We start from the raw sequence: 17,690 nt of genomic DNA on the forward strand, positions 1-17,690 counted from the left end.
TGCTTTTCCCAGTCTCAGAGGAACTGTATGAACCGCATGTCTCCTCAAAGTTAGACTGGTGAAACCTAAAGCAGGCTCCTGGTTCCTGGCGCCTGCGACCCCAGCCACCTGTCCCTCTTGGAGCTACTTCCCTAGCTGCACTGGCCAGCCGAAATAGAATGGGTTAACATTCCCACCGTCTCCCAGACGCCCAGTGGAAAGAGAGGGACGCCTCTTCAAAAGGCGTGAGGGCAATTCAGGTCCGAGCCACCTCCTGCCGCTGCGGGGCCCCAGTTCCACACAATTCCCCTGACCAACAGTACTCAGGTTTGCCATGGCTGAGATGCCACCCAGCATCGGTGCAGAGAACCTGCGATGCCCGCGGGCGGAGCCCTGCAGCAGTGCGCCTGCGGGCCGCGCCCGGCCACGCCCCCTCCGGCCCTCCCCGCAGCCCCGCCTCCTGGCCCGGAAGTGCGCACGCGCACCGGCAAGATGGAGGCTGCGGCGGAGCCGCTGCGGTCTGTCCGCCGTCTGTCCCGCGTGCTGCTCTTCCTCTCCCAGTGCTACATTCTGTCGGGCGATGGTGAGTTCAAGGCCGGGGGCTGCACCGGGCGAGCTGGTGGCACGAGGGCCCCAGGACCCGCGGGAGGCCGGCGACAGACGACCGGGCGCCGCAGCCCTCCGGGCCGAGGCCGCGCAGCCGGCCCAGAAAGCCCGGTGTTCCCTAGCGGAACCCGAGTCGACCTGGTTGTTTCCGTTTCATGAACCGTATCTGCCCTGCGCAGCCCCTACCTGTTAAGCACACAAACCAAGGGTACCATATCCCAGGATAACGTGTTTCTCTAATTGTAGGATCCTTAAATTTAGAGCATTCGCAGCCGCTGGCTCAGTCAATAAAGGATCCGGGCCCAACACGCACATTCACAGTAGTCCCCAGGGCAGCAGGTACTAGACGTTTTCTATTCTAGTAAATGTGCATATTTATATCGAGTAGGTTTCCCTCTTCTCTCTGTTTTCGATAAACGTTTCTTCAGTATCCGAAGTCACCTTTTGATTTTAGCTATTTGATGTGTTGTTGTTTAGATAAGTAAATTAGGGGCAGATAGCCGCTTTCAGTGGACCGTTCTGATATTGATACCTTTTTGAAATCTACGACTCACCTCTTCATCCAGCTCCACGCTCCTCATTTCTATTTATTATTTCCTGCTGTCTCCTAGTTCCTTAACCACTGCTGTTTTCCTTTGCATTAAAAAAAAAATCTACAATGCCTCCCTATTGCTGTGCATACACAGGGATAAGAAGGGCCGGATAAATACCTGGAGTATAACCCGGGTGGGGTCGGGCTGTTGGGAGTTTGAGGCAATTACGCTCTAGGGCCTTCGTTTCCTCAATCTTTCAGGCCACTGTAGTTAGCATGACCTATGGTCATTTCAGTTTTGCCATTTGAACCGTTCAGCCTCAGGCCACATGGAAATAGGGACAATAGGGGGAAATGATATTTTATAGAGTTGGCCATGTTAGGGCAGTTTTCAAGTATTCCTGTTTTGCTAAACGGATGCTGGTCCTGTAGGTTCATCTCTTTGAAGTTCCATTATTTTGGTGACTTGGACTTGAAACTGGCAGAGGTAGTTCACGATTTTTTGTTGTTGTTGTTGTTGTTGTTGTTGTTGTTTTGTTTTTTGTTTTTTTTTTCCTAGACAGGGTTTCTCTGTGTAGCTTTGCGCCTTTCCTGGAACTCACTTGGTAGCCCAGGCTGGCCTCGAACTCACAGAGATCCGCCTGCCTCTGCCTCCCGAGTGCTGGGATTAAAGGCGTGCGCCACCACCGCCCTGCTGTTCACGATTTTTATTTGGGCATACATGCTAATAAAAGTATTTTCTAGAATTGGGTGCCAGTGACTTCATTTTTCTACCAATAAATTCGGACGTTGGATTGGATTTGAAGAGATGTGTGATCCGGTTCCAGTTCTGTCAAATACTCCCTCTGGGATTTTGCAGACTCTGCCTTGTCCAAGCTTTAGTTTTTCATCTGTGCCTGTAGCTGCTGAGTCTTGAACTTGGACCCAGCACTTTCCCTGAATTATCTGTCAATGAGCACTTTGAGTTTTCACAACCACTTGGGAGACAGGGATGAAATGCTTTTTCCTAATGTCACACAGGTTACCAGGTCATAGCTAGCTGGTGACAGAACCCTGTTAGATCCCAGGTGTCCCAGGGTCCCAATGCTGTTTACATTCCAGTACATGCGTCATTGCTAATGGTTGCTCTCTCCACCTTAGAAAATTGTCTTTCATTGCTAATGATTGGTCTCTCCTCTGTCTTCCACTGTTCTTCTGCTCACTCTTCATAGAAAGTACTGAAATCCCCCCTTACATGATGAAGTGTCCAAGCAATGGTTTGTGTAGCCGCCTTCCTGCAGACTGTATAGACTGTGCGACCAATTTCTCCTGTACTTATGGGAAGCCTGTCACTTTTGACTGTACAGTGAAACCTTCTGTTACCTGCGTTGTAAGTATTGCAGTTTACTTATTCCAACTGCATGGAGTGTAGTGTTAAAAATGTAGCGTACACTGGTCAGACGTGTGCCAGGCTATATCCGGAAATGATTTGATTATGGTCTGTTATGACTGCACTACAGAGTATTATTTAAATGTTGCACTTGGTTTTAGGAGTATATCTCACTGGTAGAACACATGCTAGCATGCATGAAGCCCTGCCCTCAACAACCCCTGACCCATTGCCATTTTATTTTTTCCAAAAGTGAAAGTCCTGGGCTGAGAAAATATCTTACTTGGTAAGGTGCTTGCTATGCAAGGACAAAGGCTGGAGTTGGGATCCCTAGCACCGTGTAACTCTAGACATGGCTGTGTGGCCTGTAATCCCAGCGCTGGAGAGGCAGATACAAGAGGACCTTAAAGGCTGGCTGGCTAGCCCTTCTAGCTGAATCTACAACTTAGTCAGTAAAGCAAGTGCTGCGCAAACCTAAGGACCTGAATTTGGAACTCCAGGTTCCGTAGAAAATTATCAGGGAAGATGTTGGATGTCAGCCTCTGTCCCCCACACGCAGGTATACAAATGCACACACGAGAACACACATACCACACATGAGAACACACATACCACACACATTGAGATAAACAGGACTATAAATAGTCTTCCCCTTCCTTCCACACCAGTTAGCCCTGTGGTGCGAGTTCTAATGTTAAGACAGGCTGTTGGGCACCAGTGTTGCTCTGTGGGGATGGAAGGTGTCAGTTTACTAACCTAAGTCCCTCATGAGCTTCTGTGTTCTTAGTGAGAACTGGGCCTCAGAGGGATGGTAATGTCTGTTTACCACAGGTGAGCTTACAAAGGGATCAGTCTTGTCGGTGGGGAAGCAGCATAGCACTGTGGCCAGTGCCCTGCTAGGGACCTCCCACTTAGATAAAGCCATATCCATGACTAGACCACAGAGAAGGTTCTAGGCCAAGCCAGAGTGAAGCAGTGTTTATTAAAGTAGGGATATGTGATGTGCATGTAGACTTCAGAATGGGTGTTGAGAGAGAGTCAAGAAAAGGACACTGTGTACTTAAGACAGTGTTGCTCTTAGGTGTCTTCACAGTGGCTGTGTAACTTTCTAAGTTCCATGATTAAAGGCTGTCATTTACAACAAGATTTGAAGACTCCCTGGTTAAAATTTAAATGCAAAGTATGAGCTGGTTTACTTAGTTCTCCTACAGCCTGGCCTTTGAAATGAACTTGTGCAGTGGTTCCGTGGAGTGTGCTACTTAGAGCTGGATGGAGAGGAGTCCTAGGAGTCCTGATGGAGGTCCAGTCACGGCCTCGAGTAAGGAAAGGACACTGCCTCTGTGGACAGTTTGGGTTTTAAGAGCTGTCAGCCTGCAGGAAACAAACCAGATCCCAGAGCAAGGGGCTTTGTTCCCTCCCCCATGTTCCCATAGGTCCTTCTTCTCTCTGTCCTGTCTCATTCCTAGTGGTGTAAAGATGGGTTGAGGAGAGGCATGGGATACCTGGCAGCTCTCTGGGAAGTAAGGGAGTGAACCTGCCAGGTAGATGGAAAGGTCAGGTGATGGTCTTTGTTGAGAGACACTGAGCTCTGGCCCCAGGCTGGTCCTTATGTAAAGAAAGCACATGCAGGGCCTCACCTCAGTTCTGAGCTGCATCTGCTCTTTCCTGACTCAGTCTTTTGGGGTGTTACTTACTCCATGAGCCCTTGACACGTCAGCTAGAGTGCAGTCCAGCTGAGAGCCACATGATGGCAGTAACTCAGGCTCTCCATGTTGTGTTTTTCCTGAGCCCTGACATGCTGAGGTGACATAGAGCGCGTGCGCTCTCTCTCTCTCTCTCTCTCTCTCTCTCTCTCTCTCTCTCTCTCTCTCTCTCTCTCTCTCTCTCTTTCCCTCTCCCTCTCTCCCTCTCTCTCTCACAAACACACACCGCTTTCTTTCTCTTCCTCCTCTGTCCTTCTTCATTTTTTTCAGTGAATGGGTGTTTTACCTGCATGCATATCTGTGCAGCCACATGACTCTGGTGCCCTTGGAGGCCAGAAGAGGACATCAGATCCTCTAGAACTGGAATTAGAGATGGTTGTGAGCCACCATGTGGGTGCTGGGAATGAAAACTGGGTTCTCCAGAAAAACAGCCAGTGTTCTTTTGCATTTTTTTTTGGGGGGGGGGGGAATCCTTTTTTAATGGAAAAAAAATTTTTCTTAATGATATATTCTGATCATGCTTTTCCCCTGTTCCCAGATCCTTCCCACCTCTGACCCCACCCAACTCCACACTCTTTTTTTCTCTCTTTAAAAATAAGCAGAAACCCAAGAAACACATGTGCGTGCGTATTCTCTCTCTCTCTCTCTCTCTCTCTGTCTCTGTCTCTCTCTCTCTCTCTCTCTCTCAAATAAAATGCACACACACAAAATTGGAACAGATTATTATACAAGCAAAAGACCAGTAAGACAAAAAATGTCCAAACAAAGCTATTTGAGACAAAAGGTCTACAAAATCTCCATTGAGTTCGTTTTGTGGTTTTGTGTTGGCCATCATCTACTCCTGGACGTGGAACCTCCCTTGAAGCATAGTCAGTATACCAAAGAGACGGATGGGGAGGAGTAATTTTTCGCTTGGAAATGGGTGTCAGTTGCAGATAGTTCCTTGGTTGGGGTGGGAGCCGGTGTCCACACCCACTCTGCACCCTGGGACCCTGTCTGCAGCCAGTGTCCTCAACCCGAGCCGTTTCTCCAGCCTCCTTATGTATTATAAAACTAGGAATGTGCATTATTTAAACGTTAACGAAAGTGATGAACTGCCACTCTGAAATAACTCTTTCCGGTTCTTTTCTCTGTGTAGCCTTAGCTGTCCTAGAACTCACTGCATAGGCCCAGCTGGCCTTAAGCTCAGAGAGCTGCCTGCCTCTGCCTCTGCGGTGTTGGGTGTCAAGGCGTACGCTGCCATGACCCTTTACCCTTGTCCGTCCTTTCTTTTTTTGTTTTTGTTTTGTGTTTTCAAGAAGGGGTCTCATTATGCAACTCTGACTGTTCAGGAATTCACTGTGTAGACCAGGCTGGCCTTGAACTCACAGAGATCCACCTGTCTCTGCCTCCCAAGGGCTGGGGTTAAAAACATGCACCACCACACCTAGTCCAAAGCCGTTTTTCTTTAGGTAGACTATATAGATGTTTTTTCCTCTTGATGCTACTTATGAACCTGCTTCCTTTACTTACTGCTAGGTCCTAAATATAAATGTTTTAGAGATGTGGTGTCATGTGACTGTGGTCTATTGATGTTGTAGCAAGCTGCCCTATTATAACCGATTCACTTTGTGCTTTCGTCCTTAGGATCAAGACCTCAAACCCCAGAGGAACTTCATCATCAACATGACTTGCAGGTTTTGCTGGCAGCTTCCCGAAACAGACTATGAGTGTACCAACTCCACCAGCTGCATGACAGTGGCCTGTCCTCGGCAGCGCTATTTCGCCAACTGCACAGTGCGAGACCACATTCATTGCTTGGGTAAGGAGCAGAGTTCGAGGGAACTGTGAACCAACTATCTCAGGCTGAAACAAATTGAAGCTCACGGGATTAGCCAGCGCACAGTACTGATGGCATGTTTATCCACCTGAGGGCGTGGCTCGCATTCATCCTCTTGCTCTGTCTTCACAGAGGTGACTCATCTTCTGGACCTAGTCCCTGCCTCCTTTCAGGAGTGTCCGTCTCCCCGTAACTTGGTCTTCCAGAACGGCTGCCGCCGTTAACGTTCCCAGCAGTGGATAGTCCGCACTGCTCTTTTCCAGTACTGCTGTCTTCTACCGACAGCGGCTGGGGTGTATTTACACTGCTCGGAGAAACCTTCTGTAGCCCAGGTCCTTTTCCAGGCTCTGAACTCCATTTTCTTTGGAAGGTCTTTGATAAACAGAACATTGTGTGTTGGGGTGGAGGCCTGGGACTGGTGTTGGTGCCTGCCTTGATTACTCTCCACTCTGTTGAGGAGAATCCAGTTCCAGCTCTGGCTCATCAGCTTGGCGGGTGGGGCTCTCCTCTCCCTGCCTCCTCAGTGCTAAGATAGCATGCCTGCCCCGCTTTTTGATGAGACCTGGAGATGCGAACTCTGGTTCTCATGCTGTGTGCACGTCACATGCACACTCTATCCCTGGAGCCATCTCTCCAGCCCTCACAGACAGAACGTCGAAAATGCACTTAGGGTCAGAAGTTTAAGTTACTTTCAGAATCAGCCCTTTACCTTGTGTTTTTATTGGTTTCCTACTCTGGGTACATAGAGATAAAAGGCATTTTCTTTTAAAACCCAAGTTTGGCTTTTCATATTTAGGTCTCTAATCCTTCTGGAATTCATTTGGTAGATGGTATAAGGTAGATTCGGTTTTATATCTCTCTCCACATGGTTAGCCCTAAGTTAACTTATGTAGGCACCGCATCTGTTCAGTAAATGACGAGGATTTTGTTTTATGCTGTTCGACGTAGTAAATGTTTTTGTAAGGAGACTTCAACTGCTTTCAAATTCTAAATTACAAGACCATTGTTCATACGTAAGTCCTGTGAGAGTAGTATTTTATGTGCCCGTGTTTCAGTATAATTTTTTTTTCTCTAAGGTAACCGCACTTTCCCAAAACTGCTCTACTGCAACTGGACCGGAGGCTATAAGTGGTCAACTGCTCTGGCTCTGAGGTACGCTTTGGTCCTGCTGAGTTGAAATGCTCCTGGGATTTCTTTGGGGTCCATGGGATCTTCCAGACGTTATACTCAGCCGGGCTCGTCTTCACCCGAGCCTCCCACGTAGGGTAGGTAGATGGTAAGAGACAGTGGTGGGACACTCTGTGGAGGGCAGCGTTAGCTTCCCTTCACCCCCAGATGTGACATGCTGGAACTCCTGTGACACTTTGTCACGTTGTTAGAGACAGCCAGGGTTTCACAGCCTGAACCCACCTGAACCACTAAATACTTAGTGTAGACTGTTTGAAACAGGTCTGTAATGTATATTGTAAGTAATTTACTGTAGAGTAGAATGTGCTCGAACTGAAAACTAGGAAAAAAAGAAAATAATTTAAACATTTTGGTTTTGCTGTGTGTGTGTGTGTGTGTGTGTGTGTGTGTGTGTGTGTGTGTGTGTATGAGTGTGTATGAGTGTTTGCACAGCATACATGTGGAGGCCAGAGAACAATCCTGTGGAATCGTTTCTCTCCTTCCCTTTTTTCTTGGGTTCTGGGGATGAGCCCGGGGTCACCAGACTTTTGAATCAAGCACCTGAAGCCACTGAGCCATCTTGCTGGCCCCAAAAAAAGTTTTACATTACCTATAATTCTACTGTCTAGACAGTTGTACACCTACAACTCTTGCCTATAAGTGAGTGCGTATTGGGCGGGAGATGGACGGTTCAGTATGTGGCATGCTTGCTGCATGAGCCTGAGACCCTGAGTTCAGATTCCCAGCACCCACTGCAGCAGCCAGTTCTGGGTCCCGGTGCTTCCCGGGGGCTGGTGTGAGCCTCGGGTGCAGTCAAGTGATACAGTAATTACCAATAGAGCGAGGCCGCTGAAGTGAGCCTCTGGCCTCTGCTCTGCGCGCGCACACACACACACACCATGTACTACACTCAAAAAGGAGAGAAAACACACTCGTGTGTTACTAAATTGTTCACAGTGTGGAAGAGAGTGGACCAGCTCTTCCCATGAAAGGAGAAACCGGGAGGGACGTCAGAGAAATGACTGATGGGAAGTTGGGCCCTTCACATCTGAAGTCTTGGATCAGGCCCGAGACCCTGAGGCCTGCAGTGTGACACTGGGCAGTGCTCCTTATCTGTCCACTGCTGATTCTTTGTCTGGGGCTGCCCTGTACCTGCTGGAATGCCTGCTGGCAGTTGTCAGGACACCCAGTTTTGGTGATCAGACTCTCCCTGGGCGTCGCCAGAAGTCCCTTGGTGACGACAGTGCCTCTGTGTTAGGATCTAGGCTGAGGACAGAGGAGGACCTGTCAGGGAAAAAGGTAATTGAAAGCTAACCGAGGAATACACGGTAAAACTCAGAGCACAGATACGGTCCAGGAACTGGCTGTCCGTGGGCTTTGTCTGCAGTGACTGAGATTAAAACGCATGGCTTTCAGGATGCTCTGTTCGTTCACTTTGCTTTTTGAGATAGCTTCTTGCTGTGTAGTCCTGGCTGGCCTGGAGCTCACAACGCTCCTGCCTCAGCCTCCAAGTGCTGGGTTACAGGTGTGAGCCACCAGGCCCCGTGAAACAACAGACCAGATCTCATCTTAATGTAAAATAATCTAGTCTGATGGAAAAAATGCAAACACGATCGAGAGTTCCCGTGACACCCGTCACCTGGGATCCCTTACATCGTCAACATTTTACAATGAACAGTGACTGAAATCATGGAAGCTTTTTGTCACAGCTCAACATAGGTTGTTCAGAACGTTCACTCTCAAGAGAACACGTCTGCGGGTTTGCTCCAAAATGCTGTTGGTTCCGCAGCCCCCTGATCTCAAAATCCTGGCGCTCAAGTCCCTTTTACCAAATAGTGTAGTGCTTGCACGGACCCATGTACATCCCATCTCGTCCCCTTCCATGGAGACGGCTTACGCTGTCCAGTGTGAACGCTGCTCATTTGTTGTTTAGGGGACAATGACAGGGAAAGGTTGTTCTTCAATATAGACGCGGGGCTTTTTCTCTCGAGTATTTTGGTTCAGTTGGCTGAGATGCAGAACCTTCCTGCGGATACAGACTGCTCTGCACTGGGGGAGGGTTAGGACACCAGCAGACTTGGCTGTGGGTGGGTACCTGTCAGAGCTGGACCACGGCTCCTCTCCTTTGCACTGTTACGTATGCTTTGGGCTTTTCCGTCACATCCCAACCTTGTTAGATCTTAGAATTTAAAGGGACTCTAAGACTCGGTGCTAAATCTTGAGAGGGAAGTAACTAAGATGAGGTGACTTGATCTGGGTCTGTCAGGAGTCAGTGCCTCCGGAGTCAGTTCCTGACTCCACACCAGCACTCTGCAGGCTGGGTCCCTGCTGCGAGAAAGCAGTGATTTCAGCAGAGTTCAAAATTGTGTGTTTCCTGATTTCCCCTGCTACCAAGAATCGAACCCAGGGTGTCGCACATGCTGAATTCTGTTTGTCATTGGCAGTCTTCTTGGCCATGATGAGTTGGTGGTGTAAATGTGTAGTTGTGGGGCTTAGATCCTCTCAGAGCCCTTTCCTACTGTGGTGGTAACTACCCGGCTGCACTTACGGAGTCGGGGCCATTCTGTGTTTCTTTTGCAGCATCACCCTTGGGGGATTTGGAGCAGATCGCTTCTACCTGGGCCAGTGGCGAGAAGGCCTCGGCAAGCTCTTCAGCTTCGGTGGCCTGGGAATATGGACGCTAATCGACGTCTTGCTGATTGGAGTTGGCTATGTAGGACCGGCGGATGGCTCTTTGTACATTTAACTGTGATTATGTGCTTCAGAGAGCAGCGTGTAGAACAAATCCTTCGTGTGGAGATGGATGTGGTGTGAGAGGAGTATTTATGTTTTTAATGTACAGCATCTGTACTTGGCTTGCCTTGATGAAGGTAAAATAAAGAAATGGAACACTGAATCACAACCTAGAATTTGTTTTTTTATTTCCCCAAAACCCTTTTTGTTTTTTTGTTTTTCCTGTGAAAAAAGTTCATCTTAAAGCCAGAAAAACAAAATGGTGGAAAGTCCACTGTTGACAGTCCTGCCTGAGTCGCACGCACTCTGTCCCTTCATCTCCCACCTTCAAGTCCTTCAGCTCAGCCATCGGAAGGGGGCGGGGCTATTCTGCCAGGACAAGTTATTCCCATAGACTTCCATCATCTGTAAGGCGTGAGTGTAACACAGTCACAGTATGAGCTTTCCGTAGAGTATTCTGGGTTGACTTTGCCGTGTTGGATTCTATCAGCAACGTAAGCAGATGCAAGAGTACTGAAAATGAATAGAATTGTAGACCACAGTAAGTCTAGAACAGCTTTTTGTGTTCCCCATGTTGGAATGTCTTGAATATTATCATGGCTTGCTTATAGAAGTAAAACGTTGATTTTTGTTTTCAGCACATCCCTCCATTCTAACAGGGAGTCGGTCATAGTTATCTGGATCATTGACACAATGGAAGTGTGTAAAAAACAATGTACTTCTGTGTGACAAGTATTTTTGAGTGGTTACAGATCTAGGCCTTTCACAGGAGAGAAAAATAATAGCAATTTAGTCCAAAAGGAGCCTTGCTTAGCGCTGGTTTTATACGGTCTGCACTTCATATCTGCACAAGACTGTTAGCCAACATGCCAGATCTAAAAGCTGTAAAACAGCTCTGGGAAAATTTCTGCAAGTCTCAGGGGTGGCTGGCTGTGCTACCTCGTGCCTTATCCCGGCACTTGGGAGGCCGAGGCAGGGAATATATCCCAGGGATTCTGAGGATAGCCTGGATTACATAGTACATTTCAGGCCGGACTGTCTGCAGAGACAAACCCTGTCTCAAAGGAAGAAAATCCCAGAGACAAACCTTCTGGAGATGATTTAGTGAGTGTAGGCTGCCTGCAAGTGCCATCAGGTCACTGTGGCACAAGGATCCTTTAAGAACGGGAGTCATCACATCTCTGACTAGGGGTGTGGGTGTAGCCGGGAGCAGTTCCAGTTCTGGTCACTAGAAGGCGCGTGTCCCTTACGTTTATGTTCCAGTGCTGTCTGCTGACATCGCCAAGCTGAGTTTCCTTTCACCCAGGAGCCCGCTGTGTGCAGACCACGGCGGCGCCGGCGGTTGCTTCTCCGAGAGGTTGCTTGAACAGGTGTTTCTGTAGAAAATAACTTTTTTTCAAGAGGCAGCCCCTTGCCAATGATCTCCTCCTCCCCTTCCTTAGCTCAAGACTGTAAGCCTTTCCTTTTGGACAGGCGCAGGAGGTGGAACAAGTCAAGGACTTAACCATGGTCATGAAGGAAATAGTGAGCAACGTGCTGGACAGGTGACCATCCTCATGGCCTCATGTCTCAGGTAACGAAGCAGCAGTTTAAAAGGTGGAAATACAAACACTCAGAATCCATAAACAGAGTCCTGCGGGAACTTCTGCCCAAAAGCCTAGTGTGCTGGAAGGGACAGCTTTGGGCACCAGTTGGACTGTGGTGTGCTCAGAGGTCTGAGACAGAATCTTTCAAAGATGGTTTAAATAAATTCACAAACAATGGGAGTCCTGAAACACAGCGGTGAACTCATGCCTGAACCCCGAAGGAACCCACAGAAAGAACCACACTTGCGGAGGCTACCAGCCTGCTGGTGACGGGAGCCAGGTTTGGGTTTGACTCTCAGATTCTCCTGTGCTCTCATGGACTGCTCTCACGAAAGGTGTAACTAGCTTGCTCATAGTTTGTCCAGTTGGAGGTCTTGGTGGTCCAAGATCAAAGTGCTGGCAGATAGAGGGATACTGAGGCCCCCTTCCTGTTGGCATTGCCTTCTGGGTCTTGACATCGTGTTCATATGCAGGGTCCTTCTGGGGCTCCCGAAATCCATGAGGGGTCAGTCCCCTATGCCCTAATCTCATCTTATAGGCTCACTTCCTCAAATCACCTAGAATGTTGAGGTTTCCTCGGGTGTGGAGGTGGGAGGATACAAGCATTTATACGCTAGCACGTGGGCCGTGCTTATTAAGAAGCCAGGAGTCATTTCACCTCTCCTGAGGCAGGACTGGTCTCTGCAGCATCCGTCTGTCACATCATCCCTGTCTCCTCCGTGCTTCGTCAGCACATTCGCTTTCGGCCATAATTCCTCCTGGGAAGGTGTCAGTGTTAGTTATTTCTAACACCCCTTTGTCTGTAGCATGACATCTTATTCGCATAGGCCCTCCATAATATCTGCTGAGTGAGTTAGATCCAGGGGTGCCTTGAAGGCATCCTCCAGCACTTCAAAGACTGGCAGTTGAGGTGTCTGCTGGGAGATAAGACATACAGGTTGGCTTTGGGTAATATCTGTCAGTAACACCATGTCTATCTATCTATCATCTATCTATCTGTCTGTCTATCTATCTATCATCTATCTACCCACCCACCCACCCACCCATCCATCATCTGCCCCTCCCTCCCTCCCTCCCTCCCTCCCTCCCTCCCTCCCTCCCTCCCCCCCCCCCTCTCTCTCCCTCTCTTTCCATCCGACCTCCCTGTCAATGCCACATCATACAGGGCTTCCCCCCGAACCACTGTCCAGCCCGTGCTAATCTTTTTTCTGCAAATTGCTGGGGAAATTTTTGGTTTATGGTGCTCGTAAGAGAGACTTTTAAAGTGTGCAGACATCGCTGCGCCACTTCTGAGGACGAGGCGACCTCCCTCCCTTGTGCCATAATTGCATTGATACCGGTGCAGCAGCACATCGGTTGCTAAGGAATCGGCTTTGAATTCAGAAGCAACAGTGGAAATGAGCTGTGTCTGCAGAAGTTTTCCAGGTATGGGAGGAGAGCTCAGAGTGATTATCGATCCCTCGTGATGTATCCAGTTAAGATACTCGGGGTGTGGTGGTTTGAAAGAAAATGGCCCCACAGAGTGTGGCGCTATTAGGAAGTGTGGACTTGATGGAGGAAGTGTGTCACCGTTGGGGGTGGGCCTTGAAGTCTCCTATGCTCAAGCTGGCTTAGTATGTGGCCTACAGTTGCTTCTGCAGCCTGCGAATCAAGATGTAGAACTCAGTTCCTTCTCCTGCACCATGTCTGCCTACATGCTGCCATGAGGATAATGGACCAAACCTCTGAAAGTATAAGCCAGCCCCAATTAAATGTTTTTCTTTATAAGAGTTGCCGTGGTCATGGTGTCTCTTCACAGCAGTAGGAACACTATTAAAGACACCGCGTTAAGTATGACGTACCATAAGACTGTGGGGGGATGGCTCAGCTGTTAAGAGCATTGGCTGCAATCCCAGAGTTCCAGAGTTTGCCTCCTAACATGCACATGGCTGCTCACAACCACCTGTAACTCCAGAACTAGGGGATCTGAAGCCCTTTTCTGGACTCTGTAGGTACTCACATTACACACATACACACACACACACACACACACACACACACACACACACACACACACATTAAATAAACCTTTTCAAGTGTAGAAGGAATTTATGTTATTTTTTCTCTTATCATATTTGTATGGATGCACTCAACTACGGAGCCACATCCCCAGTCCTTAAATTTTTAAAAATTGCATATGTTGATAATATACATGGTACGTTGATATAAAGAAGCCAAGAAAAATTAGCATACCTACCCTCACACACAGTCACCTTTATTTTTTTGTGGTAAGGCCATGTAAAATCTACTCTATAAATTTCCAGTCTAGGACACAGTAACTAGTTCCCACATACATTGTATATGTAAGCTATTTTCTTTTCTCTCTGGTGGTGCTGGGTGTTGAACTTGGGGCCTTGTGTATGCTACAAAATGCACTGTCAATGAATTATGTTCCTGGCTTGTGTGACCAAACTTCTGACAGAGATGATTGATGAGGTGTATTTTAGCTCATGATTTCAGAGGGTTCAGCCTGTCAAGTTCAAGTTAAAGGAGGCAGAGACACAGAAGCAGCCCCACCCTTTGCAGTGGGAGCAGGATGGTACACACGGGAAGAAGCAGGTCGGAACCAAGGGTAGGTGTAACTTTGAAATGGCCACACCTAATGACTGATTTTTACCCACCAGGTCCCACCTTCTAAAGATTCCGCCAACTTCAAAATGGCCCATTAAGGTGGGACTGAGCATTCAAACCTCATGAGGAATATTTCACTGTAACACTGTACCTCTGCCCCCCCTCCCCCGAAGGCTTATAGTCATCAAAATGTATTTAATCCAACTTCACAAGTCACAATGTTTATATCGTAACACTGTTCAAAAGTCCAAAGTCTCAGGATCAGCAGGTAAAGGTGCCTGTATCCAAGCTGACCCTAGGACCTACATGGTGGAAGGAGAGAGCAGACTCCCTCAAGTTATCCTCTGCCTTCAACATGCACTCCATGGCACATGCATGTGCCCCTCCACATAAATGCATGTACACACATACACACACACACCAAATATAAATAATCAAATGCAATTTAAAAAATTAAGTCCAAAATCTCTTCTGAGACTCAGACAAACTCTGAAATGTGGACCCCTGTATCAAAAAACAAAATATATTTTTCCAATATACAATGATACACATGCAACATTCCCATCCCAAAAGGGAAATGTTGGGTCACAGATAGGAAAGATCGGACCAAAGCAAGATCAATATTAATCTTTGTCTGGATAAATAGTAAATCCATGTTCATGTTCCATGTTCAAATATGGGGCACATAGTGGCATCACCCATGCCCCAACAGGGTTGGGTGGCCCTGCCCTATGGCCCTGCTTTCTGTAGCACTCATGGGTTCTCTCTTGGGCTGTATCCACTCAATGCCTACAGCACACATTCCATATTTCTGGATCACACATAGGTCACTGGAGCTTCTGGCCTGAGGTCTGACCCTTCCGCACATTGCCTGACGTCACCAGCTTTTCTCTGGAACCTTAACACAAGCCTCCTCTACCCCATCACTCTTTCATTCTGTATGTCTAAAAATCTTCTGTCGTGGTGAAATGTAGCCATGGCCCCCTTTACCAAAGCTGCATTGATCTCTGAGTGCCTGGGCAGCTGGACATGGGAAAACGCTCCCCTGTGTGGCACTTTTCCTGCTGCATACTCTGGAAGTTTCAAGTGAATTTGTATTTTTATACCTTAGAGCAGTGATTCTCAACTTGTGGGTCATGACCCTTTGGGGGGGATCACCTAAGACCATCGGAAAACACAGATATTTACATTATGATTCTTAACGGCAGCAAAATTAGAGTTATGCAGTAGTAAAGAAAATAATTTTATGGTGGGGGGGATCAGGTCACCACATCAGGAGGAATTGTATTGAAGGGTCATAGCATTAGGAAGGTTGAGAACCACTGATCTAGAGCCTTCCATGGAAGAAGTCTCATCCTCGGAGCACCTTTCTGTTGCCCAGTGTAAAGGTACTAGCTTCCTTTGACCAACTACAGAAGCTTTGTCCAGACTGGGCTTTGTCCCCAACTTCAAGCATATTCCCTTACTTTTTTTTTTTTTTTTTTTTTGCCAAACTTCATGTTTTCTACATCTTTCTACTGTGGTTTTTACTCTCAATCCTCACTATCGTCCACCTCAACGTACCCAGCATTAACTGCACTACAGCCTGAGGACTATGCCATCTTGCAGTTTTCTTCTCCAAATAAGTTAGCTCATTAGTTTCAAGTTCAGCTTCACTCTGATTTTCAGGACACATCACTAGAGCAGTATTATTTGTTAGAATGTAATGTAATCGGCCTCCAGCCACAATCCCAGTTGAATCCTTGTTCCCATCTAAAACACCGTGAGCACATTCTTCACCGGCTGCATTTCCATTAGCCTTCTGGTCTACCCGTAATTACCCACTAAATGAGGCTTATAGCATCCAAAGGCCTCTCTACCCCACAGACCCCAACTCTTCCAAGTTTCTCCTGCAAGCCAGTTCCAAAGGCCAGTCCTGTGGTTAGGTCATCAAGCCAGCAGCCCGTTTCTCCTGTACCAATTTCCTCAACAGTTACTGTTATTCTTACTGTGACCAAACACCCAAAAGCAGCCATGTTGGAAGGAAAGACCTGTTTTGGCTCCTGGTTCCACAGAAGTTTCAGTCCACCAGGAAGATGTAGCATCTGGAGTAGCTGCCTGCATCGATGCAGGAGCATGAGGTGGTGGTGGTTCATAGGGTACAAACAGGAAGCTAAGAGCATAGCCTAGAACCAGATCTAGATATGTCCTTCAAAGACGGGCCCCCAGTCACCGACTTTGCCAGCTAGCTTACAGCCTAAAATCCATGCAGCCTCCAAAACAGTGCCACTAGTTAAGGAATGAGTATTCAAAACATGCGCTTCTGAGAGACAGTTCAGATTCAATCCAGAACACCTTGTATATTGACTTGATAATCTATAGAAGTTTGGTGGACATTCTTGAATCGTACCTATTCAACTTACCTTCTATAAGCAGTGTTTGCTTATAAAATAATGAGATTTAGCTGGAGACATGTGAACAGAATTTATGCAGACGTGTAACATAATTTACATTCCGGGAGAACAGTAAGACTGGTTCCACTCTGCTACAGCCCACTTGAGCAGTACCTGGCATAAGCGAGGTACACACTGGATAACTGAGCAGTGGACCACTGGGCGTATCTGAGAGTAAGCTGATACCTACAAGCACTGCTAAGATTTTTGAAAAGGTGATAAAGGGCTAGAGAGATGACTCAGCGCTTAGGGCACACTGCTGTTGCAGAGGTCCTGAGCAAGGTCCCCAGCACGCATGTTGGGTGGCCTAAAACTGCCTGTTACTTCGAGCTCCAAACAATCTGACGCCCTCTTTCGGACTCTGCAGGCACCCAAATACATACACAAATGTGTGCATACACACGTACACATAATTAAAATTAAACAAATCCTTTTTTAAAAAAAGATTTTTAAATGCTGGTAGTGAACAGCTACATCATAACATCTCTCTGTAAGAAAATAAATAAATAAATAAATAAATAAATAAATAAATAAATAAATAAATAAATAAATAAATAGAGAAAATAGTGGAAACCAACACACCGTTTCCCCAAACATGTAAGCGAACAGATGAAGACCAGCAAAATAAATAAATAAATAAATAAATAAATAAATAAATAAATAAATAAATAAATAAATAAATAAGAAAAAGACAACCAAATGACAAGAAAAGGTGGTGAAGAAAGAGGGAAAAGATGATCAGGGCTGTAAAACTACTGCAAACGGTGCTGGCCAGCACATCCGGGACTCTCACTGGCAGGGAGGAACAGATTGATTTGCTGAAGGAGACAATGTTTTTATCTTCTCTCTTCCCGCTGAGAAGAAGCCAGGGAGAGAGCTGGTGAACATGGGGATGGAGACTCTGACACATGTGGAGTCGCCAGGAGAAATCAGAGGCAGAAGCAGCAAAGCCTGGGGTGAATGCTATCAGTCATGAAATCCCCTCCCAACACAAGCGAGGGAACCTTGGTTCAGCACAGTTAGAAAATGCTGGCAGGAAAGTCAGGGCTCATATATTATAGTAAAGATACTGCTTCAGCTTCTCCGGGTCACCTCCGGGCTAGCTGTTAGCCCACAGGATGCTGAATGGACGCCGTGAGAGCCCACAAAGATCC

The 17,690-nt window shown here is 47.3% G+C and overlaps 1 protein-coding gene across 2 annotated transcripts; it reads left to right on the plus strand.

Annotated features, from left to right (window-relative positions):
- Nucleotides 1–444: 444 nt before the first annotated feature.
- Tm2d3 (TM2 domain containing 3) lies at nucleotides 445–10,077 on the plus strand. 2 transcript variants are annotated; one of them, XM_006975832.4, is made up of 6 exons: nucleotides 446–562; nucleotides 832–924; nucleotides 2,329–2,486; nucleotides 5,816–5,990; nucleotides 7,085–7,160; nucleotides 9,756–10,077. In XM_006975832.4, the coding sequence occupies exons 1-6, from the start codon at nucleotides 472–474 to the stop codon at nucleotides 9,919–9,921; spliced, it is 759 nt and encodes a 252-aa protein (XP_006975894.1). In that variant the 5' UTR covers nucleotides 446–471; the 3' UTR covers nucleotides 9,922–10,077. The 2 variants fall into 2 exon arrangements, with proteins under 2 accessions (XP_006975893.1, XP_006975894.1); XM_006975831.4 differs by lacking the exon at nucleotides 832–924 and having other exon boundaries at nucleotides 445–562.
- The last annotated feature ends 7,613 nt before the right edge of the window (nucleotides 10,078–17,690 follow it).

This window comes from Peromyscus maniculatus, chromosome 1, assembly GCF_049852395.1.
Source record: "Peromyscus maniculatus bairdii isolate BWxNUB_F1_BW_parent chromosome 1, HU_Pman_BW_mat_3.1, whole genome shotgun sequence".
In the NCBI taxonomy this organism is placed as follows: domain Eukaryota; kingdom Metazoa; phylum Chordata; class Mammalia; order Rodentia; family Cricetidae; genus Peromyscus; species Peromyscus maniculatus.

What these genes read in the sequence shown, in the direction of transcription:
- Tm2d3 (XM_006975832.4), top strand. Translation starts at nt 472, where the DNA reads ATGGAGGCTGCGGCGGAGCCGCTGCGGTCTGTCCGCCGTCTGTCCCGC. An exon ending in AACCTTCTGTTACCTGCGTT is followed by an intron (nt 2,487 to 5,815) that starts GTAAGTATTGCA and finishes TTTCGTCCTTAG; the next exon opens with GATCAAGACCTCAAACCCCA. An exon ending in AGACCACATTCATTGCTTGG is followed by an intron (nt 5,991 to 7,084) that starts GTAAGGAGCAGA and finishes TTTTTCTCTAAG; the next exon opens with GTAACCGCACTTTCCCAAAA.